Raw genomic sequence first — 23733 nt, 5'->3', positions numbered from 1 at the left:
GGTGATGCCGACTGATCCGTGCAACACTGATGCCGGGTTCAGCAGGGTCCCGCGGTCCAAATTGTGGGACAACTTGTCCCCCTCAACCTGAAATCAAACGGCAAAACACCGCCGTGCGCGTGCACGTGTGGCCGAGTGTCTCTTTAACGCGCATCGGGACTCTCCCGCCCTGTGGCCAGACCGCGCTTTCGAAACTCGTGACGACTTGTAGCCATACAGCGCCCGGCGAGGTGGACGCGCATTGCCGCGTGGCCGCGCACGTACGGTTCGAATAATTTCAACGGGAACGAGGACGTGCGCGCACTCGTAATTCTTTGTGTGGCAGCGTAGAGAAGCGCCAAAAGAGTGACCATGGCTGATGAAAAACCAAAGGTGAGTTGTCTCCACAGTGTATTAAAATACCAGTCTATTGTACCGGACCCGTGACGGAGATGCTCATCGAAAAAAGGGACATTTCTGCACGTTCTGCTTTACGTTTTTCCAAAGTTACGAGCTAAAATTCAACTACTGGCTATACCTACTTTGATAGACCGGAAGGTTTGTGAACGCGCATCCACAGGCGCGCAGATCGCTTTCTGCTTGATCGCAAACAGCCAACCAGCTGGGATCATCAACAGCGCATCCCTCAGTCCGCCAAAAGTGTGTGTGTGTGTGTGTGTGTGTGTTAATTTGTGCAACTGTGTGTGGGGGAGAGTTTGTGCTCCCAGCTGTGATACATCAGTAAGAATTGGTACACATGCAACTAAAATGACAGCATCTTTTTATTTACCTGGATCGTGGCTGTGCTGATTTCGGTCTGTGCGCCATGGCAGAAGGGGAAAATGTGCCCCGGAGAACATTTTAAAAGTTTGCTGAAATGTATTTTACGAATCAAACCGTGGTGGTCTGTTTTAACCTTAACCCAGTGAGTTCATTATTTAATTACGTTAATGCAACAACAACAAAAAACAACAAAAAATCTTTGAAACATCGTCAGCAGCAGCTCATCATACAGCCAGAGGCATGGAAAGGATATCTGTTTTGGGTGGAAACTATTCGGTTTGTAAAACAAAAAACAGACGGAAACATGCGTCTGTAAAACTGTAAGCCGATTTGTATTTTTGTTGGTCGGCAGAACCGATCGGGTCATTTTTGTTGTTGTTTTTTGTTGACCGACTACCTGATTAAAAACCTTTTCTAGCTCTGATTTCCCCGCACGTCTGTGTTAACTGTGTTTTTCCTCTCTGCCTTTATCCCTCAGGAAGGAGTGAAGACAGAAAACAATGAACACATAAACCTGAAGGTAGCAGGTCAGGACGGATCTGTAGTGCAGTTCAAGATCAAAAGACACACGCCGCTCATCAAACTTATGAAAGCCTACTGCGAGAGACAGGTGGGCACGAACCAATGTCCACACGCAAGTACCATCACCGTTAACGCTCAGGACGATGCTGCGGGCTTTAATTCACTAAACTACTGCTTTCCAAACTGAAGGGGCCTTTTCACTTTGGCCCTTTTCTCACTGTGGACAGTTTGACTTGACAAACAAGATGTAACAAATCACACAAATTTCTTTATTGCGTTGCAGTTCTCACCACACGACTTTGAGAGTCATTTTTCACAACATCTGTTTAAGCCATCCTGTCGTTCTGTGGGGCTTCTCGCGTAACACACCCAGTTATTGGATCTTTGTGTTCGTCTTAACGACGTCGTGAGATTCAAGGGAGGTCGGGTGTTTTTCTGCACGCGGATCACGCCGCTTTTGTTGTGTTCGGACGGGTTCGCGTGCGCCCGAGGAGAGTCCGTAGGAACAGCCCCCCCCCTCCGGTGGCACTAACCACGTCGGAACTCGACATTTTCCGTCAGCCTTCGAGTTCACGAGTCGCGACGTGTTCGCTGGCGTCTACCGAAATGGCGGAAGGCCATGGAAGTTCATTTTGCGTTGGCTGTTGAGCTAATATAGTGTCATTTCGGTAGAGTTTGTCTTCATAACTCAGATAAAAGCCTACGTCTGAGGAAAATGCTGTTCCTCCCAAAGGCATCATCTTTTCCCTCGGGGACTTTTGCATTTCCTGTATTATGTTATCCCCCCCCCCCCTTGTTGTTAGCCTCTGTGGCTCTTAGACACCGAGCAACAGTGTTTTTACAACTTAACCACTCGAATGCCAAACATACGGTGTACATGACGTCCCATGTGTTAACCGTGAATTCACAGGTTTCATTTGAACGCAGCAATTTACTCATCAAAAAGACCCGGGGGATACTAGTAACAGGAACCGTGGCAGTACTGGGACCCTGAACTCGCACGCTGTTATGAAAGTTATTAATCGTACTTTAGTTTTCCCTGCACGTTAAAATATCTGCCATTAAAAAGGCATTAAAGTGGAATATTTTTTGGCATTGCGAAGACCTTAATATTTATCAAACAAACAAATTTGACTCGGGTAGTCACTTTCCCACTGAGGAGCATGGCTTCCAAGAGCTATATTGCTAAGTAATGCTGCTTTCTAAATCGTATGGAAATACTTATTGTACTTAGTAAGAAACTATGTTTCGGAGAACTTTGAAGTATGCGCGCGCTTAATTTTGTCGGAAGACCATAAGTGCTATAATGAAAGGAATTATTTTCAGCCTTTAACATTTCTTGCACACATGCACAGAGGAATTGGTCATTTCACATTTTTATTTTTAAACGGTACCCTAAATAACACACAACTAGTTACTTTTGGGCAATTTAAAAGCCCCACAAAGTTTATTTTATTTGACCTGACTGTCGATACTTACCGTTAGGTCACAGTTAAATATGTCGGAGGAATCAAGGTCCACTTTAGTTCCTAATTCTCTGGTCATATGTAACAGAAACGCAAGACCTCTAAAGGCACTTTTTGGATGGTAAATGGTCAAAATGATTGAGGCCAGATGTCGCTCATTAAAGAGTCATCCATCATGGTCCTGTTTTTTTTTCGTAAAGCAGTTATTGTTCATTGGCTTTGATCCAGTTCAAACGCAGCGCAGGGCTACAGAGTCAATTACATTTTTCCTTCAATAGCGAAACATCATAGTTTAAGGCTTTACGTCTCTCTTGCACCTCTCTTATCTACACCTGCGATCTCACATTACTCATAAAAGACATCTCGTCCTTTCCCTCGGGCTCATTGTTATGATGGCATGCAGGAATGCTGGCTTCTTCTTCCTCCTCCGTTCTAATTGATAGCAACTCTAATTTTATTGATGCAAAAGCAATTCTGAGGGTTTGACGGTAACTTTTTTTTTTTTTTTTTTTTTTTAATTCTGAAAGAGCTCTACCTAGAAGCTCAGATGATATTGAATAGAAAGCTACGTTTGATATTCCTCTTTATTTGAAAGTCAAATGAAGGTTCGGCTCCCTCGGAAGACTAAAAATCAAATGGCAATATTTTCTGTTCGATGTCTATCAGCAGGGCAAAGGCCACACGCTTGTCATGCAGCTCATTTTTAAAACTACAATGAGAACCAGATGTTTCACTGCAAGACAAATTATTTTCCTATGACCTTTAAACTGCAGCAGCCATATCGTCACCGAGGCGATAAATGCTTTTAATTTTTTTTTTTCAGGCTTTCAGAGTACTGTTTCCATGAAAAGCTCTGCATTGCTCTGTAAGAGCAGATAACTCAAAAGGTCACTAAAAATTGGCAACTCAAGATTCATCTTTAAACTTCTAATGATGCCAAGCACTTTTTATTTGCATTGCCTAAAAATAATATCAATTTATTGTTTTGTTATGTGTTTTATATTTATTTGTTGACTTTAAAGTGCTTTGTTATAATTGATTTTCAAATGAGCTATAATAATTTACTAATATTAGCTGCAGTTGGAGCACTAGTAGTAATGGTTACTCCTTTAAGACCTATTTATTAGTTTGTTTCAGTAAAAACAAAGATAGAAAAGTAAGCAGTGTTATGGATTTACTTCACAGCGAGTCTTTTCAGGACAGAAATTGCAACTTTTGTGGTCTATATGATTATTTTCATTATCCAATAATTATGCCAATTATTGTCTAGGTTTATCGATCAGTGTCAGAAAATGGTGAAAAATACAGACAAGTGTTTCCAAAATCCTATGTTGGAGTCTTGTTTAATCCAGTTAACAACCAAAAGATGTTCAGTTTATTATCATTGAAATGAAACGGTAACTCTTGTATTGAAAAGCTGGAATCAGAGAATTTTAGCTGTTTTTTTTTTTTTTTCTTTTAAAAATGACTTAAAACATGTAATCAATTGTAGTTGGTGATTCATTTTCTGGAGATCAACTAATCGATTAATCAACTAATCGCAGCTCCACTCTACCTTTTCGTTTTTTTTTAATTATTTAACGCCAGAACAGTTAACAGAATGGAGCATTTTCAAGTATCAAGTAATTAACACCAGATACAAATCTTTAGAACATGTGATTTTTTTGTTTTTTTAAATACAAACTGTCATTAATTCCCTCTGTTAAGTATTGAACGTTGGTAAAAGTCTTTGATTCAAGAACTGTTTTTATGTGTTTTTATTTTCAGGGACTGTCAATGAGGCAAATCAGATTCAGATTTGACGGACAGCCGATAAATGAGACAGACACACCAGCACAGGTAAGCATGAAGTCTTCAAACAACGAGATCAGCTGCTTTAAACCGTTTACTAAATAGAGGGGTGTCCTTACGCAACGCGCACGCACCCTTTTGTCCTTAAAACCACTCCACACTCTTACGCGTTCCTAAATACTCAATGAGATGTGTTTATGCCATGTCTCACCACTAAGGAATCACTGCATTTATTTAGATTTAGACTTTATTAATCCCACGGGGGGGAAATTTAGTCGTCACAGCGGCATAGAAAAACACACACAAAAAAGGTGCACACAATATGAACAAATGTACAAATACGTTCACATAAAATAAGATTAAAAATAATTATTTTATTAAACAAATACAGCTTGGGATAAATGGAAAAGTGTCAGGCGCTACGAAATGAAATGAACAGTGCAACTTTATTTTAGGGTGCTGTCGGATAGTCTGACAGCCGTCGGAACACAAACGACTTGCGACTTTATCTTTCCACGATTTCTGTTACTTCCTTTTTTACTTGGCACTATTTTTCAGAGATGTTGGAAATTAAGTGATAACGCGAGCGCAACTCAATTCCTAACCAGTGCCTCACCAAGTGTTGATAAATGCAGGACATACAGCCATTTACATACAATATGTCAGGCTACAAAAGAACTTAAAAAGTCCAATACGCAGGGGATTATTTCTCCATGACGGCGTGTGTTATGAATACCTGTGGGCTGACACCTGTCACGCATCCAGTCTTCACGCAAGCCGCAGTAATGACACGGGAAGCGTGTGGATGCCTCAGACTGTCAGAGCGCACTAAACTAAAGTTGTGTTGAGTACGTCACTGCAGGCGAATGCCAGCTTCACTCGCTCCAGTTCGTGGTTGGAGTAGCCACAGCTTGCATGTTACTGCATATTATTGTAATGCTGCGGAAGCTTGTCCATGCGCTACCGCTGGCATCAAAGCCAAATGCAATGTGTAATTTCGGTCGCAGTGTTGCTATTTTGTGTATGCAAACGCCACATTTGAGGTTGTTTGGGGCACATACCACTGCAACATTTTGACATGCGGCGTTCATATATTTTCTCCCATCACTTCAGTGTTTTTTTTTGTTTTGTTTTTTTTTATCGATGAAGCCACAATATCCAAAAAGAAAATATGCAATATGCTGGTCAAATTATTGTGAAATTCACGTGACTTGTGTTTACATGTTTTTCTCTCCACAGTTGGAAATGGAAGATGAAGATACAATCGATGTGTTTCAACAACAGACAGGAGGCCAGATTTAACCGACCCGCATCACAGTTTTCTTCCTCAACACAACTGACGTTCCCGGCCTGCGACACTCAGCAGCTACTTCTCGTCCAAATGTCTCAACAGAATTCCATGCAGAAGAAGTTTTCATTTCTCTGCTCCACACAACTGCTGTATGATATTTTCATTCTTGCCTCTGTTACTTTAATGTCTTTGTACATAAGCCACATCCAGATCACCCTTTTTGTTTTGTTCGTGCTGTATTGTGGTAAATGTTAAGGACTTCCTTTCCCAATTTGAAGGGTTTGTTCTAAAAATGCAGACAGTTAGGAGCAGTGATGGAGTGAGAATTCAGAAAACTGTCTGTATTTATGAAATATTGTCGAGCTCAGCTTGGTCAGTGTCCAGCAAATCTATTCTTAAGGTGTACAATTTTGGGACTGGCTATCACTAATACTCAGTTTGGGGATGCGGCTGGGTTGTCATTTGGTTTCTGTTATCTTCAGAAAAAATGTTTGATTTTATACATTTTATATAGTAGTGGATGTGTAGAGAAATGTTTTGATTAATCATTTTGCTCGGCCACTTCAAATTTTGGGAAGCCCGAAGAGATGTTCCTCTCGAGTAAACATCTGTATTATCTATTAAGATGCCTGTTAAAATAAAGCTATTGTCCTTTTTCCAAAACTTGCACCATTTTTATTTGCTTTTTTTTTTTTTTTTAATTTTATATTTTTTCACAATATGCATTAGACTATCAAGTCAATTGTACCGACTAAATTTAAAGTTTAGTCCCGAGATATTCACCGATGTCAAAGTTTATCCACGTTTTTCTTTCCTCTTGTAAGGGCAGTTTAAAACAGTTTGCAGGCTGTCATAATCAATGCTAATAGATTAGACAACAGAAAAATAAGCCCTCGGGGATGTGGGCTCCGCTGTCTGATCACTGACATGAATCCGAGACCTGCCACCAACAGGAGATTCGACCGCTGAAGGTTCCGTCCAATGAGCGTGAAGTTCTGCGGCGTTCCGTCCAATGAGCGTGAAGTTCTGCGGCGTTCGGTCCAATCAGAGCGGGTCGAACGCTGGTGGGCTGGGTCTCGTGGGCTGGCACCGCAGAACCAGAGGATCTGTTCTTCGCGATGTTTTTCAGTGTCGGGTGGAGTCTGCATCCCGTCGCATCCCTGCGGGCAAGGAAGGAGGATTTCTTGGATTTTTTTTTTTTCTTACTTTTATAAATTGCCGATTTGTTGCTGCCGAGACGGTGAAATACTCCTGAAAGATGACCACGACAACCACCTACAAAGGAATGGACCCCGGATCGAAAAGCAGTTCTAGGTAAAAAAAAAAAAAAAAAAAAAAAAAGCCTAAAATCTTTCATGGCGGAACAAAAGAAATGGATGCGGGCGAGCCTCTCGGCCAGCAGACGCCTCTTGTGTGTTTTCTGGTGTAACGCAGGCTGCTACCTATCGTTAGCTCGCTGGTGGTGGCTGGCGAGGGATTTTTTTTTTTTTTTTTTTTTTTCTGGATTTAGCTAAACTGTCACAGTCTTACTAATTGAGTTAATCTTATTGGGTGTCTGATGCAGCATACCCTTCAGATACTCTTAAGTTAGTTCGGTTCGCTGTCTGGGCTCCGGCCATGCGAGTTAGAAAGGGAAGAGAGAAACCCAAATGTCCCACGGGATCCTTTTCCTCATTTTTTTTTTTTTATTATTTTTTTTATTTTTAAGGGGAAGTGAACAAAGCTACCCGACGTCAGCTCTCTTCTGGCTGTTGTCGCCTAACAAAATAAACTTTTTTTTTTTTTTTTTTTTTTGGTAGTTTAAAGTCACAGCTCCTTTACTGCTGTGGTCTGTAAAGACCGTGCTGCTCCTTTGGATTTGCTCACAAATGTTCCTCCTATTTAACCGAGCCGTTTTTCTAACATGTATTTGAACTCGTGGACCACTTGGAGCCTCTCAGTCCAAATAATGTGTCTCGATTACAGGAAAGGATCCCAGACTAAGACTCGGGGGTCTGTGTATGTCATTATCTTAACATTTGGTTCACTCTTCCGTCGTGGAAGTTGAACGAAACTCGCTTTAATCTGTTGTTTATCCACGATGTCTTGACAAATCATTACTCCGTGAAGAAAATTACCTCAAAGACTCATCCTCCAAGCATGCAGTCATCCCCTTTCCTGTAAGCGATGCGTATCGTCTGGATCCATCCACTCCCTCCCCACCCCCACCATTTGCAGTGAAAAAGGGTGCAAACCTTTTTCTTTTTTTTATATATATATATATATATTATGGCTGCCACAGTAACGAGGCGTGATTTCGGCTCGTACAAACCAGATTTTGAGTGAAACCGGTGCTATTTAGTCATTGATGAGTAAGCATGTCAAATGTCGGTCAGTCATCAAGCGTTTTAAAAGTCGCATGCTGTGTTTCGGGTGATGCGGTGGGTGTGGGGGGGGGGGGGGGGGGAGGGAGGGGGGGGCCTTGGGTGGGGGCTTTGAGCTCGCTAAGCCTATAAATCTTTCCTTAGCTCTTTGCCTTTGCTTCTTAAAGCCCCGTTTATGAGCTGCTGGTTATTTTGGCTGGCCGGCCGCCCGAAGAGATCCGTACAGGCGGCAACTTGGGCAGAATTAGGCTAAAATCTTAGTAGGCCATCAAAGGCCTCCTTCTTTGCCTTTATCAGACGTGCCATCTTTGGCTTTGGAGCCCAGCTGTATCCTCCCCGAGCAGCTTTCGCCTTCCTGAAAGTGCCCTCGCGGCTTCCAAAAACATGAATACCATCTCAATGGTGTTATTTTATAGTTGCATTCTAGGGTGGGGTCTGCCACCAAGCCAGCTTATAGATTTTCCTCGTCGCAATCCATGTGGAAAGCATGAGCTCATCCGCTCTGGCCGGGAGGTGAGGTCTGGTTTAGGCATTACTGTCACAGCCAAGTTGGAACGGACAAAGATTTGCGCACAGGAATTGATTTGAGAAAATTCACGCCGCAACGGTCCGCGCTGTGTAGATTTCTCTCCTCGAGCTGCTTTCTTTGTAGTCGTGCTTCAAGAGCAGAGTTTTTGTTTTTTTTGGACCCCCATCTGCCCGCCTGGCCCTTGGACAGCTGCTCAGTGTGTCAGCTGGTGGCTTCAGGGCCTCTGAGGGGAGAGTTTGCTGGAAACAAAAAAAAAAAAAAAAAAAGAGGAAGGGGTCCAGCGGGGGCTTTGCAAAGCACATCGGTGGCTGTCGTCGTCGACCCCAACTGTCCTTCAGCACGGCAACAGAAAAAGGGTGTCCCCTTCTCATGAGCGTGTTCCTTTTGTTCAGCTCGTGGTTGGAGGAATGTCGGTGGAGAGTGGGCTTTGTTTATCACACTTTCGGTCTGCATGCTGGCTCCCTATATTGTTCTGGAACAGTCTGAATATTAGGTGACCCACATTAACTCTGGACCCCAGACCTTACGCCCGCTATTGTCTAAACTCGACCCAAAAAAGGTGGATCAAATTGGATTCATTCGTTTAACAATGGCATAATAACGCGACCAGAAACGGACACCAGCCCCTCGTGTGTCACTGCAAAGGAATCCGTGCTGAGGAGAGGCTGCAGCAGCTAGCCAGCTAACTCTGTGATTATATGCGAATGGAGTCAGCTGCAGGGCAGAGATTGTGACTGTCTGACAGGCTGACAGCCGGGGCTTAGAGAGTGAAGACCTTGCTTGTATCTTGTGGGTTTATATATATATATATATATATATATATATATATATATGTGTGTGTGTGTGTGTGTGGCATGTGTACGAAAGGGTTAGGTTTTGGGTGGGGTAGGGAGAAGGCTGCAAGTAGCTTGAGGCATCCTCATGTTTTATTTGACTATTGATTTTTTTTTTTCTTTTTCTTTTTTTTCTTCTTCTTCACTGTACAGCTGATCAGTGGTGTGTGACGCGAAGGTCTGTCCTAAAGAGAGGGGGAAGGGAGCTCCGTGGGAAGGGTGTCAATCAACTGACGTTTAAAAATCTTTCATTTGTTGCTCTTCAGGGTACTACGTCCACCCGGCGGGGAAACCAGCTTCTCCTTCGGCACAGATGAAAACTCAACTCCCCAGCGCAAGAACAAGATGGCCTCCAGCATCTTTGCAGAGCCTGATGACCCTCATGCTCATCGGAGGAACAATCCACCCAGTAAATCAATCTAATATCACTCCAACCCACCTTAGTTTATTTTCCACGTGACAGTTTCGGAGCCAAACAATCAAAGTTTCCAGGTTTAGATTTACAAGGCAACATTAACTGCAGCTTGAGTTTTGCAGCAGCGATGAGCACGTATAAAGGAAAGTGCACGGTCACAGTCTTTCAAAAGTAGACCGAACTACCAGAAGCCTTAAGTAAGCAAACTTGCACCAACTCGAAAATGGAAAAGATACAAACGGGAGTGTTATTTAGAGTTTTCCATTTAGGTTGTCAGAAAGAACATCCCACAAGTGTAATAGCCATAAAGCCCTGGAGTACTGGGATAAGGGTAATTTGAAGCTAGGCTTTGTTACATGTGGTTGAGGGTCACTCCTCAATGGAAAGAGGGAAGTCAGTTGAAAATGTATCAATTAGTGAAATGCACAACTCTGCATAAACACGATGGAAATGTTTTTTTTTTTTTTAGCACACGGGGAGAGGCTGACAAATGCATCAGGCGATATGAGACCTGTAAAATGTTTCTGAGCTTTGAAGGTCACTGCAGACATACAGCCACAGAGGCTTAAATGAAAAATTAATGCAGCCTGACATTACTGACTGACAGTAGGTCTGTGAAAATCCAGGTCAAGTTTTATCCAAGCAATTTTACCTCTTTAGTACGTAGATGTAATTTAGAATGGATTTTATTTTTTTGCCCAGACAGTCCGTGTTTGGTTAAAGCTCAGACATTTGATGAAGCCCATAAAGAGGACAATTCAAGCCCCGCCGCAGATGGATTTCATTTTGTAGCTCAGGGCCGTGAAGAGACTCGCCAGCCAGAGATCACATGCTCTTCACGCTGACCACTTTGTAGAAAACTGTTTACATGCTGTATCTGATTTTCTGGGTGTGTGGACAATGAAGAATCTGTCCTAAAATCATTAGTCCAGCCTCTGACCACTACAGCCAGCAGCTGCTTACAACAAAGCCTTTTCCTGCTGGCATTGTTTCACTCGGGTCTAGGTCAAGTTCGGGAGTCCTAGTGTAAAGCATGCTACCGGGTTAGGGTATTCATTCCTGCTTGAGTAACCAACGTTTATTACAATATAGTGCTTTATAAGCACGGTGCGATCTGTGTGGCCTGTGTATGAACTTCCGCTGCAGGAGAACAGGTTTGTTTTCTTTGGCACGCACACACTGTAGATTCCTGTTTAAACACTGGCGTATACCTTTTATGCACTCCAGACGCATCTCGGCCATCATGAATGATGTTTCCCTCCGTTGTGTCTCGCTGAGCGTGAGCGCTTCAGCCTTTGGTACAAGATAAGTCACGGTGACACCGTCTCTAGTAAGTTTGTGGATGTTTATAAAGCCTTGGAACGCAGTTTTACGTTGTGATCTTTTCCCTAAATTAAGAGTCGCAGCAACCGGGGCGGGGGTTAACTGCTCAAATGCGACACGGCGAAACGAAAGTTGGTGGTGACTTCAGAAAATGAAACTTTTATTTTTTAATAGTTTTAAGTTAATAAACTTGAAACTATCCTCATGGCTGCAATTAGGAGTTAGGGCAAATATCTAGGTGTTTTTGAATTTGGAGTTGAAAAAGTATATCTTGGATAGTAGTCCCTCTTAATTCCAATAGCTGCTTTGTTTAAAAAAAAAAAAAAAATGTCCTTCCTTCTCCCCATGTTGCTTGTGTCTCTACAATGAATGAAAAGGCAAAAGAGGAAGGAATCATCAATCAAACCTGTCGGTTATCATCTGATGACAATGTAGCTATTTATTCGCTTTTTGCGGTGCTTAATAACTGCTTTAAACTCGGTGTAAACGGGTCACTTGTGAACCAAACCACTGGAGCACAGAAGACTTGTCTTGACCCAGATATCTGCTGGCTACACCAGAATCCCCGAAATATTGGTCGTTGCCTCCAGAGGCTAAATCATCATCAGGCTGATACGCATGTTGTTGTTCAGTTGATTCTTTGGCACGTTGTTGGTCAGGATTTTAGGGTTTTCAGATGCCAGAGTTTGTTCAATTACCCTCAAAGCTTGTTGACCAGTGAGGACAGCGTTATCATACATGTCCGCCCTGGCCTCAGGAGAGCAGTAATGTTAAGGTTATTAAGTTTTAGTGCTGCTTACAACATAATGCATCCGTGTCCAGTCCATCAATCTGCTTTAATCCTTGTCCATTTCATATTTGTTGTTCACTGTGCAGTGGATTGATCAGACTCGGCAATGTGGCGCCAGTGCTGAAGGAGCTCTTGTTGAGTGATAGAGACTCTCAACAGTGCTGATTCACTTCACTTCATTAACAACAATGGCCACTCCTCTGCTTCCCCGGCAGACGTTCCCCTCATTACAAAGACGGCCTGTCCCCTCCCCTGGTCCTCTGGGCTATAGCTGCTACCTTATGTGGCTTCGGTTAGCACAGCCTGCCTCCCCACAGTTGGCCAACACGGGGTTTTTAATGCTCTTTCTGCTAAAGGAGAATGCAGGCGCTACAGGGTTTTGTGAGTTTTGGCATGCTGGTTGTCTGCCTGGAAGTGTTCCACTACATTTCTGGGTCTGTTGCAGACGCCCAAGCGGATTTGGTGATGTTTCCTGTTGTTTCCCAGTGATTTCATCTGGTGTTATTTCAGTCAGACTCCCTCATAAAGCTGATGTTAAAAAACAAAAAAAGAAAGAAAAAAAGATCCGAGAAGATGACTCTTGCGGTGGGCATGGTTGCCTCATGGGTCAGAAACATTAGGGCCTGGGGTGGCTGCGCGACTAATTGGATTGGTGTCCATATGGTATGACTCTGCTGCTTTAAAGCCTTACTCTTTTTTTTTCTTTTTTTGTCATTTGTGTTTCCTATCTAGCTTTAAAAAAAAAAAAAAAAAAAAAAAAGGTATTAAATACATTTTTCTCTGTCTGTCTCCGCCCCAGCCGGGGCACCTGCAGGAACCCTGTGCGGGGAGCCCTCGGCCCCGCTGAGGCGGTGCCAGCAGCCTCTTCTCTTCCCCAAGAACCCTCAGCCGGAACTGACCACCATCCACAACTCTGGGGCCGCCATGGTCTGGAACCAGAGACGAGAGGTACCGGTCATCTGCTGTGACACGCGCTGTTTCCAAAACAGACTCTAGTTTGAGGCTGAACAGCTCGCAGTCGTAGATTAAAGTATAATTCTAAACAGTTCAGTTGAAAATTCAGTGGATGACGTGATCCGTGTATTTGAAACTGACCCAGGATGTTGTTTCATAGATATCCTCCGCTGACATTTGTAATCTTTGTGGCGGTTTTGGTTTTTATTCTGCGAATGAGTCGGTCCCCGCTGTCCGAGACGGAGAGAATTTCACAACTGAACGGTTTCAATATAGACACTGAAATAGCTGCAGTCACGAGAGACCTCAAGGGTTTACTCAATAGACGGAGACGCTGCTTAGATACCAGAAAAATGCAATATCTTGAGGGTTAGAAAACAGAATTAGAAGTCACAGAAATATCTTTATAAGCACTTCCGTTCCGGATGGTGTTCTTTATGGTTTTATGTGTATTATATTCTCTTCTTAGCGACACTTTTTCTAACACCAAGAAAAGTCAAGCAGAGGATCTGGTTCAGTGAGCGGTCTAATATATTGTCTCGTGTTTTCATTGTAGGGTGAGAATTGCGAAGACCAAGCGAATGATGGTGAGTATCATGAATTCTTGTTTATAAAAAGGCCTTCGAGTTTCTGTCACACTCTGACTGTGTCTAAACAGCAGTGCATGATTTAGATTACTCACTGAAAAGCTCCATGGTACACTTTAACATATGAGGTCATTCCACTTTCCCTGCCTCTGAAAAAATAAATAATTTTTTTTTTTTTTTAAAAAGAGTCAGCTCGTGGTGTATTTGTACGCTGCTGGCATAGCTTAACGTTGTCCGAGATACAGTACACATGTTCTCCCTAAGTCAACATCACATGATGTCTTTGATGTGTTTTTTTCCCCCTGTAAAGATGGCGTCATGGTCTGTAGTCAGGCAGCGGCTCTTTTGATGGCAGGCTTCACTTAGCATGAAAAGCTTTTCTTTATTAACTTCCAGGTGCATGTTGGGAACAGAGTGGCTGGCTCCTCAGATAATGGTGTGGGGGAAGGAGGGTGTTTGGGGGGGGGAGGGGGGTGAGACCGTCGAGCTCAATGAAAGTATTGAAATTAAAGCTCACGTCCTGCGCAGCCTTTGAACGTGTTTGAAATGGGCGAGTGCACTTCGAAGTGATCTGCGTACGTATGCCAGTGTTTGCGTTGTCACAAAATGCCTTCGCCGCTTAAACCCGTTTATCAACAAACTGCAAGGGATCACTTCTCCGTGTGTGCTGGGAACGGACATCGCACGCAGAGCAGGTCAGTCCGGAGCGGGCGGGGAGCGTGTCTGTCTTGCTACGGGCACGGAGGGACGAGATATGCGAGGTCCTCGATCCACCCTCGCCCAGCTAACTGCAGACCTGTGACCGATGCAGTTGTTCCAGCAGCGCCCATCTCTCCTTCTGGTGTCAAACGGAGAACATTTGGGAATTTGAGTGTCCATTCTGCCTTAAAAAAAAAATTTTTTTTAAAAAGATTTTAAATTTGGTGAAAAACTAAAGTGTTGCCCTTATTTGTAACATTTAGGTTTAAAAAGTCCCCTTCGGTGTGCAGATGCGACAGCAATTCGGGCACTAATGGACAACGAGAGCTCAGCGCTTTAGCACTGTGATTTTATTACAGAGCTGGCGAACCTCAACTACTCGGTTCCAGCCCACACGGCCCAAATCTAAATCATCAGTCAGAATTTAGTTCAGACCAGATCTGATTATATTTGTTTTAACCCTTTGCACTGGAGCACTCCCAGTGCCGGGCTGTGGCTCCGTCCTTTAACGGTTACTGATTTGGGCCTTATTAATTTCAGAACATTGCACACGACTAAAGAGGTCAACATATAGAAATTATTCACCGTTTAATTTTCCGTCACTGCAAAATGCAGCTGGGGACCAAACAGTCAAAACTAAATGGTTAACCTCGACTAGCCAGCCTTGGCTAGAGCTAAACCTACTGACTTTTCAGCCCTAGTTGTTTTCGGTAATCGAAATAATGCCGACTTTGACATGAAACGTCTCCGGGATTCAGTTTGTTGTCCAACATAAACGGCAAAGAAGGAAAATCATAGGAATTTAAACAGTTGCTTAAAACCAAAGAGCTTAAATGTAGCCAGCTTAGTTTAGCAGAGCAGCACTGACTGACATGGCATGTTTTTGACTCTGGTCAAACACTTCTTTCAAATAACATATTCAAACGTAGTGCATTGCAAATTATTATATTACAGTCATCTGGAGATAATTGGTAATGAATGGCAGGTGGAAACGTAAAAGAAAACTTTTTGTCAGATGCTGCCCTGCCCTCGTACTTCGTAGTTTCTCCGAAGGCGGAGGGGAGTTTTTAGGTCATATATAGTCTTGTCAGTGATTTGAAAACTTAACCCCCCCCCCCCCCAATGTCGTCAGTTGCTTTGTAGTTAATGCTCTCGGCTAATGTAGGGCAGTACTGTTGGCAGCTGCTTTAATGAGCTTATACTTTTTTTTTTTTTATTTCCATGTCAATCGTGTTTAACTGTGGAAATGTCTAAATGTATCTGCTGTTTGGTCTTAATCACATCTGCTGTACTTCAGAAGCAGTCTCTGATTGCATTCAGTCAAATGTCAGCCCGTGTTGCACTCTTTAAGGAGTGACGCGTTGTCTCTCTGTTGCGTGTGTAGAGTGTCCTGACAACGTGGAGGTGGAGCAAGAGAACCAAGAGCAGCAGAAGGAGATGCCAGAACCTTCTGCCCCGTCGGGAGGCGCCAATAGTGCCTCGGGTGGCCGAAGAAACCCTCCCGGTGGCAAGTCCAGCCTCATCCTGGGTTGAGACCACTACTTTTTTTTTCTTTTTTTTTTTTTTTTCATTCGAACGCTCTTTTTTTTCTCTCTCTTTTTACTTTTTTTTTTTTTTTTTTTTTTGGAAGATAAATGCCCCCCCCCCTCCCCACTCTCTTCCTCCTCATCAACATCTCACCTCTGCTCCCCTTTCCTCACCTGCTTCACATGCACTCATGCTGTCACGTCCATGGACCCTCGTGTCCTCTCCCTCCACCCTCAAACCTTTTGTTTTGATCCTTTTTTCTATTAAAAGAAGAAAACTGTTGACAAAAGCACTTTATGTATCTCTCCACACACCCCCCACCCTTGCCCCCCCGCCCCCTCTTTTTCCATTTCAGCCCATCCTGTAGTGCTCTGCGCCTGCTGGGAAAGGCATGATGTTTAGCTTGTCCCTCATTCTGCCCTGTTGTAAATGGTAAAGGAAAAAATAATTAAAAAGATTTGATGCGTGGATTTCTAAATACAATAAAAATTCATATGAATTTGTTGTGGAAGATTTTTGTTTTCTTTCTCTTGTAAGAGTAACAACTGAAACGAGTACGGTCCAGACGTTATATTGATTAAATATTGTAGCTAAAGAGACAGAGCAAAAAAGAAATGGTGCTATTAATTCTCATTTTCAGTTTCCATGCGCATTCATGTCTCAAAGTAAAAAGTTCAGTATTATTTATGTTCAGAGAAATGGAGCCTGAAGCTGTTGGGAGCCGAGACAGGCTCTGTGACTGGAAGTCTTCCCGGTCAAAGTAACCGTGATAGCTGCTGCCAATTATGTCAAAAGAGAAACTGTACTGCATTTTTCTTTTGACATCATACGCTAGATAATTTGGCTCTCCTTACACCGTTTCTGATTTAGGATAGGCGTTGCATTTCGTTCAGACTCCAGGGTTGGGATTTTTAAACCAAAAGGTGACAAGTGATTCACACAAGATGTAATGTTTCTTATAAAACGTTGCCTTTTTAAAAGCACTGCAGGCGCACAAAGATGGCTTTATTTGGTCTTAATCTGAGCACTTTGCCTCCTTAAGGATCATTAGGAATACACAAAGGGGATGTACAAGTAGTACTTATTTATAAGCACCTGCTGGCTTGAGACTTCTTAGACACATCAGACTTATCCAGTTTTAGGTCCGCTGAGTTATTCCCTGAATTTAACACCACACAAATACTCTAGTGGTAGCAATTGTGTCTATACTGTAGGTAGTTTGATTTTCTGCTACCATTTTGGTAAATGTATAACCCACCAAAATGGAGATTACTTTATCTAATGATGTCACGGATTAATGAAAGGTTTCCAATTTTCAACAGATTCTTGCTGCACTTATGGTGAACTATTTCAACTCCAGCTCCTTCAGAGCCAAATCATGAGCAGCTTGCAGAGAGTGCTGTGGCACAGCGGTGTATCTCAGCCCTCATCTGCCGTGAAAGGCATGCATAGGTCACTCGAGATCAGGAAAAGAACTTCCTGCCCTGGAGAAATGCCAGGATGCTGGAGTGCACTCAATGAAGGCTTGTTTTCTGTAAGTGCTGGACCCACAGGGGAAGTCCTGTGCTTTTTATGATAGTCTAATAAGACACTGAGTCAACCTGGATCTCTGGTGCTTTCCTCATGCGCTTGTGTCCGGTAGTGAGATGTACCTACATACCTTTACTCCAGCACTGTACTTAATTACAACTTTGAGGTATATTTTATTTAAATATTTGAACATTTAGCTTTTTATACGTTTACCCCACAGCTGTAGTTACTTATTACTTTTGCAGATAAAGCATGGTTATATGATTTAGTCATACTGCAGCCAGCTACAATATGAAAAAGCTCCATACGTGATAATATATGAATAATAATGAGAATAGAATAATGTCAGTGATAGAGCTTACTTTCAGTGCTTAGTGAGTACTTTTATACTTCAAGTACATTAAGTATATAATAATGTGTACGACTGCCAGTACACTGTACTGACTATTAAGTGTGATTTGTTACTTCTACTTAAGTAAAACTTGTTAATGCTTCTTCCGCCACTGCATATGTTCTTTGAAAAATATGCAAACATATGAGAAACAAGTGAACAGTGAGAATCAGTGTCCATTTTTAGTTCAAATTGCTTGGCGTGCAGTTGCATTATTTGACTGTCACCAACAAAACACAGCGCTGCAGTTTGCTCTTTTGTCCCGCTGAACAGCTAATCAGTAAAACTGCTTGGGATACAGACTCTCTCGTCGATCCCTCTTGATCATCCGACTAATCTTTCTCAAAAGACGGGAGATTAGCATTTCCCTCCCCCACAGCCATATGTCAAGTTATTTAACTGATGTCTGCGATGAATGCTGACGCATCCTTGCTCATTTGCAACGTCAGCGTATTGACAGGCCCATTAAACCATGTGCACTCCGGATGAGGCCATCTGCGTCTCAGGGGGTCTCTGAGGAGGAAGAGGATATGAGAGTGTGGCAGCAAACAGGGGAAATGAGGTGAGTGATCTCTGACTGTCAATCAGACAATCAATAGCCCCCATTCAGTCATGCAGCACTGACTCAGCAACTAGAAGCAGCCTAAAGGAGAATTGAAGGTTTATCCCAAAATCATATGTATTTGTCTCGCCTTTGTGACCTCTGTGACCACAGACAAATCGTCCTGATTATTTTACAGACTTCAAAATGTGAGTCCTCCCACCCGTCAGGAGCCCAAAACAGGAAGCACTGATTAGCAAATGGACAGGGCTGTTTCTATAGCGACAAAGGGAGCATAAAAAGCCCTGCTAGCAGTGTCTGCTCTGGCTCACATTGTGCCTCCTTAACTGGATGAGACTGCAGGAAGGGAATTGATGGATGAAAGGGTGATGGGATGGACAGGCAGGGTTTTTTTTTTATCCTGTCCCAGAGGGAGGCCGACAGAACAGTGTGTGTGTGTGTGTGTGTGTGTGTGTGTGTGTGTGTGTGTGTGTGTGTGTGTGTGTGTGTGTGTGTGTGTGTGTGTGTGTGTGTGTGTGTGTGTGTGTGTGTGTGTGTGTGCGTGTGCGTGTGGGTGTGGGTGGGTGTGTGTTTTTAAACTGTGAATGCCTGTATTGTAGTTATTGATTAATTGATTTGCTGAGTTCACAATGATCGCCGTACAGTGACAACTTAATGTCATTGAGGTCATTTCAGCTGAAAACTACTTTCATCATCTTATTATATGGATGCGGGATTGTGATTCCCCACCTGTCAGACAATATGGCTGGATAATTTTTCTTTGATATCGGCTAGATTAAATTCTGGTCATAGTCACTTCATGCTCTACATGAGTAAATGCATAGTTTGGCTTTTGTAGAGGATTTAATGGCAGGATCTTGTTTCTTACAAATAATAGTTTGTCTTTGTCCTTTAATCATATTTTTTTTTTTTTTAATTTTATTTGAAAATTTTGTTTTTTGCTATTAGTTATTTTGGAATTCAACTGAACAACATGAGTGATTTTTATTTAAAAAAAAAAAAAAATTTTAAAAAAGTGTGACAGCGTGAGCAGGACATTGTTACTTCAAGATGTTGCACAGGTTTTTTTGTTTTGTTTGTTGGGGTTCCTGTTTTACTTTAAAATCACTCGTGATTACTTGTATCCGTTTGTTTTTTCTTCCTGTCTTTCAGTTCTTTCCCGCAAGTTCTTGTGCTCAGCTGTGTCTCTGTCAGCAGTCTGTGTATTGTTTTCGGCCCTCGTCTGAGATAATATCCGTAAGTTCATACCTTTACAGCGTCTTTTGTTTCTCCTTATTTTTCCTTGTTAGGTTAGGTTAGGTAGTTACTTTATTAATCCCCGAGGGGAAATTAAAAAAAAAAAAATTGTGGACGACTTGTGCCTGCACTTTAAGTTTTGTTTGTTGGTTGGCCTGCAGTTCGTAGGTGAAGCTCACTTTTTCTTTGTCTTCCTGCCTCAACGGATCACCTGAGTGAACTGAACTGGAAATATCTATATGTATTCTGTTCTTATTAGTTGCTGTACAATTAGACACATACGCACTCATACCACTAGAGGGCAATGTAAATGCTGCAAAACAGAAGCCCTCCAAACCAACCTAACACGGAACTATTGACCTAGTTTCGAGCTGTGCACTGTGACTGTGTGGCACAGGCTCTCTAAACAAACTATTACTCAAGGCTTTAAACAGGTTTGATGATCAAACAGTTGATTATTTATTTTGACTTGTAGTAAAAGTCGTGTGACCAAAAAAAGCTGTTTTTTTTATGTGTTTCATTTCACTGTTGCAGTCAATAATTATGATTAAAGCTTCAAAAGCTTTACTGTAACTAGCCTCTGCGTGGTTTCGACAACGTCACATGTTATTGTGAAAAGCTGTAAAACTGAAAGTACTTTTTGATGACGAATGAGATATTACCATTAGTGTCAGCATGTCTGCGGTCTGGTTAAAGGTGAAAATCTTCCTCCATTTCTCCTCTGCAGCCGTAAGTAGCTCAGGTAACACAGATTTTTGTCTAAGAATCAAAAACGGGTCTTTAAGGTGACTATTGATAAGTTCATAAAGCTTTGTCAAATCTAAAGTGATAGATGACTGTGCTCCTATTTGTCTGTGTCTGTATGTTTAGCTGGAGATGTATTGATCTGGTAGTTTCTTTCCAAATCTGAAACATGCCATCAGCTGGTAATCTCTCTATTACTGTCTTTATATCTAATTAGATCATCCATCTTTAGAACATCAATTTTAAATATGTATTACTTCATAATCTGTCTAAAGAGTTTGATTATCGTGACACAATAAATCAAATCTTTTTTTTAATTTTTTTTAACCATAACATTAGATCTTACATTTTTCAAGCATGTTTGTTCTTCAGCCACTACATGGCACTGCTGCTGTAAACAGCTACCTTTCACCTTTTACTGAGATGACATTTGCACTCGTCTGATCTTTGTCTATAACCTATGTACGTCGTCATCTGGAGGTCACGTGTTGTTTTTTTTGTTATCCTTTGTTACTCTAGTGTGGGTAAAAACCTACACACATTTCCTACTGTGAAGTCACATTTCAAGTGTACCTTGACTGACAGTCACTGTCGGTATGTCTGCTGTCTGGCTGAAGATCATAACCATCCTTTGTCTCTACTGCAGCGCCCTGACTGACACAGGTAAGACTGAAATACATGTGTTCTATAGTAAATAATATGAGGGAGAAGGGGTTCATAAAAATGAATCAAATGTAAAGAGAAATAAAACTAACTTTTTTTTTCTTCTGTAGAGGTCAAAGGACTGGTATGGAGAAATGTTGGAGAAGCCTTCACTATCCAATGCAGAACTGATGGGGAACAAGAGTCCCTGTGTTTGCGGATGGGTCTCAATGAGCAGTTTGAAGTTTTTTTCAGAAACAAACTATCAGTAAAAGACACCGTTGCCCAAAAATTCACCGGCAGGCTTGAATCAAATGGAGTGTTCCCCAACATGGATATTTTCATAAAAAACCTGAGCCTGACTGACACAGGACCGTACTGGTGTGGGTACTCGATGTATGACAAGAAGACACATGAACAGAAAGTCATCAACGGCGAAGGGTCCATGCTCCTGGTGGTGACAGGTGAGCCTCATCAGTTTATTCACACGAAAAACCCACTGAACTTTATTATTCCACTGCACAAAATGTTATTTCTAAACACACATTCATATACAACTGTAAGAGTGCAATGTGTGCATTAGAATAAAGTCCAGCAGTGCACTGATGTAATTCAAAGGTGGTAAATAATGCAAGCATCAGCAGACTATTTATTCAGAGTAAATTATGCCGTTTCACACACAGAAACAGAAAACTGTTACGGAATCTGAATATTTCTGCTTTGTTATAATTGGAGAGTCTATAAATTCTGCATGCCTTATTGTATCGCTGAAATCGGAAAATCAATGTTTTAATGCCATAGACAATGACAGTCAATCACACCTTAACTGGAAAAACTATTTAATGATGTATGAATTTAATTTCCAGACAACAGACATGCAAACACAAATACCGTGAATGGGTGTGACTCATCACATCAGAATCTAGTCCTGATGTCTGTTGTGAGCTCTGCTGCTGTGCTGCTTGGCATCATCATAATCTTCCTCATATGGATCATCCACAAGGTACCTGCGGTCTGTTTTTGTGTGTTTGTAGGTGTGTGTCTGTGGGGTTCTTGATTTGATTGTGTTTTTCTTTGACTCACAAACCGTGCTGGAATCTCGGGGGCTGTTTCCATTTTGCTGTTATGCTCAACAGTTCTCATCTGATGAACACTGAGCTGTTGTTTATTGCCAGTCTCACTTTCATCCTATTCATTTACCCTACAAGTAAAAGGCACTGGTAATAGTTCAGAGGAGGGGATGAATCAGAATAATGAAAATATATTTAAAAAACCGTATGTATGATGATTTTGGATGATTTTGTTTGTGGTGTTGTATTATACAGAGTGGTGTTTCTATTATTTGGCCTGTCTTCAGTGATATAAAGAGAGTGGATAAAGTAATAGAAACACATTTCAGTGTAATTTACGACTGTTCAACAGTACAACAAACTGCAGAAATGATCATACATACCTTTGAACTAAGAGTCCTCTAAAACCAATTCAGCAAACACTCGTAACCTTCAAAGAGAAGGACCGTTGTGTTAGACTGTGTTATCAGTGGCAGTTTACATTTGAATGCATCTATCAAGTTTTAAAACACACTGACCAGAAAATGTTTAAAAATGGAAAATGTTACTTCAAATGTTTCTATACAATTTATTTGACAAATTTAAACTATGACCCTGAGGAAAACAAAGACTGAAGCATCAGTACAGAGAAGTTGCAAAAATATACTGTACTGAATAATAACCTTAATACCTTTTGTACAAGAGCCTCACATCTGAAATGTTGACAATATCTTTTGCTGACAGATGAAGGTCTTCCGTACCACAGTGAAACCACGACGTGTTGCCACCAATGAAGTCTACGAGGACATGCGAGGAACAATGAGACGCTGAAGACGCCTGCAAGCAGCCAACATGAAACTCTGCAGAGGCACAAGTGATGCATAAGAAGCAGTGTTGCAACTGAGCACGTTCTCCGACTGATCTCTTCAGTGTCTGTGTCTGTGTCTGTGTGTGTGTGTGTGTGTGTGTGTGTGTGTGTGTGTGTGTGTGTGTGTGTGTGTGTGTGTGTGTGTGTGTGTGTGTGTGTGTGTGTGTGTGTGTGTGTGTGTGTGTGTGTGTGTGTGTGTGTGTGTGTGTGTGTGTGTTTCAGTCACAGTCAACGAAAGTTAAGACAATGAGGTGTATGACTCAAAATGGTACAACATAACACCTGCAGTTCCTCAGAAGGTTATAAAGCACGAATGTTAGTTACTTGTCCTCTAGTAGCAAAACATCATCATGGATTGTACCATGATGGGCATCTTTGGATTCCTTTTATTTTTAATGTAAATAAGTCCTTCTTTATTTTTTTGAAATTTCTTATAATTTTGTACAAACTTTATACCATGATTGCAGATATTTCGTTGTATAAATACTGGCAGGGTTTATTTTAATGTAGCATACCATACTATGTACTGCAATAATGAAATCAGCTGTAATCTGCCATCCACATCAATGAAACAATAAAAAATAAAAAATGTGTTGTGAAATATCTTCATTGGTAAAAGTTATTTTCGGACAACCAAGATGCTCACTGATGAGCTACCACTGAGACGTGATGGCTCAAACACAAAACACAAAGGGAATCAAAGGATCAGAAATCAGTTCAACCTCCGACTTTTCTCCAAACTAAAACTAAAGAGAGAAAATGTAACACTTTGACCTGTGACCACCAAAATCTATTCACTAAGAGTGAACAATTGTGCCACATTTGAAAGAATTTCTTCAGGGCAGACATGAGCTACTGC

General features: G+C 41.9%; 3 protein-coding genes across 5 annotated transcripts; all 3 read left to right on the top strand.

Moving 5' to 3' along the window:
* The first annotated feature begins 273 nt into the window (after positions 1 to 273).
* Positions 274 to 6495, top strand: LOC138629668 (small ubiquitin-related modifier 2). The gene is made up of 4 exons (XM_069713519.1): positions 274 to 372; positions 1241 to 1372; positions 4518 to 4589; positions 5781 to 6495. Exons 1-4 carry the CDS (start codon positions 352 to 354, stop codon positions 5841 to 5843), a joined length of 288 nt encoding a protein of 95 aa, XP_069569620.1. The 5' UTR covers positions 274 to 351; the 3' UTR covers positions 5844 to 6495.
* A 443-nt stretch (positions 6496 to 6938) lies between these two features.
* Positions 6939 to 16351, top strand: LOC138629687 (jupiter microtubule associated homolog 1-like). 2 transcript variants are annotated; one of them, XM_069713557.1, is made up of 6 exons: positions 9079 to 9133; positions 9711 to 9735; positions 9824 to 9966; positions 12885 to 13033; positions 13596 to 13626; positions 15710 to 16351. In XM_069713557.1, the coding sequence occupies exons 1-6, from the start codon at positions 9094 to 9096 to the stop codon at positions 15856 to 15858; spliced, it is 537 nt and encodes a 178-aa protein (XP_069569658.1). In that variant the 5' UTR covers positions 9079 to 9093; the 3' UTR covers positions 15859 to 16351. The 2 variants fall into 2 exon arrangements, with proteins under 2 accessions (XP_069569660.1, XP_069569658.1); XM_069713559.1 differs by lacking the exons at positions 9079 to 9133; positions 9711 to 9735 and adding an exon at positions 6939 to 7146.
* Positions 16352 to 19489: 3138 nt separating this feature from the next.
* On the top strand, positions 19490 to 23490 carry LOC138629673 (uncharacterized). 2 transcript variants are annotated; one of them, XM_069713526.1, is made up of 5 exons: positions 19490 to 19571; positions 20835 to 20978; positions 21089 to 21421; positions 21824 to 21960; positions 22751 to 23490. In XM_069713526.1, the coding sequence occupies exons 2-5, from the start codon at positions 20912 to 20914 to the stop codon at positions 22835 to 22837; spliced, it is 624 nt and encodes a 207-aa protein (XP_069569627.1). In that variant the 5' UTR covers positions 19490 to 19571; positions 20835 to 20911; the 3' UTR covers positions 22838 to 23490. The 2 variants fall into 2 exon arrangements, with proteins under 2 accessions (XP_069569627.1, XP_069569628.1); XM_069713527.1 differs by lacking the exon at positions 21824 to 21960.
* Positions 23491 to 23733: the final 243 nt, after the last annotated feature.

This window comes from Brachyistius frenatus, unplaced genomic scaffold (genome assembly GCF_029030835.1).
Source record: "Brachyistius frenatus isolate BFR_SWC_R1_liver_20210118 unplaced genomic scaffold, ASM2903083v1 Contig_119, whole genome shotgun sequence".
Classification (NCBI taxonomy): Eukaryota; Metazoa; Chordata; class Actinopteri; family Embiotocidae; genus Brachyistius; species Brachyistius frenatus.
Note: the sequence above shows the minus strand (reverse complement) of the source record. Positions and strands in the feature narration are given on the sequence as shown.

Bases quoted from the DNA above. Each gene is read 5' to 3' on its own strand.
- LOC138629668 (XM_069713519.1), top strand. From the start codon at position 352: ATGGCTGATGAAAAACCAAAG. The intron at 373-1,240 runs GTGAGTTGTCTC...TTTATCCCTCAG, and splicing joins TGGCTGATGAAAAACCAAAG to GAAGGAGTGAAGACAGAAAA. The intron at 1,373-4,517 runs GTGGGCACGAAC...TTTTATTTTCAG, and splicing joins AAGCCTACTGCGAGAGACAG to GGACTGTCAATGAGGCAAAT.
- LOC138629687 (XM_069713557.1), top strand. From the start codon at position 9,094: ATGAGCGTGTTCCTTTTGTTCAGCTCGTGGTTGGAGGAAT. The intron at 9,736-9,823 runs GTCTGTCCTAAA...GTTGCTCTTCAG, and splicing joins CAGTGGTGTGTGACGCGAAG to GGTACTACGTCCACCCGGCG. The intron at 13,627-15,709 runs GTGAGTATCATG...TTGCGTGTGTAG, and splicing joins CGAAGACCAAGCGAATGATG to AGTGTCCTGACAACGTGGAG.
- LOC138629673 (XM_069713526.1), top strand. From the start codon at position 20,912: ATGTCTGCTGTCTGGCTGAAGATCATAACCATCCTTTGTCTCTACTGC. The intron at 21,422-21,823 runs GTGAGCCTCATC...TTTAATTTCCAG, and splicing joins CATGCTCCTGGTGGTGACAG to ACAACAGACATGCAAACACA. The intron at 21,961-22,750 runs GTACCTGCGGTC...TTTTGCTGACAG, and splicing joins TCATATGGATCATCCACAAG to ATGAAGGTCTTCCGTACCAC.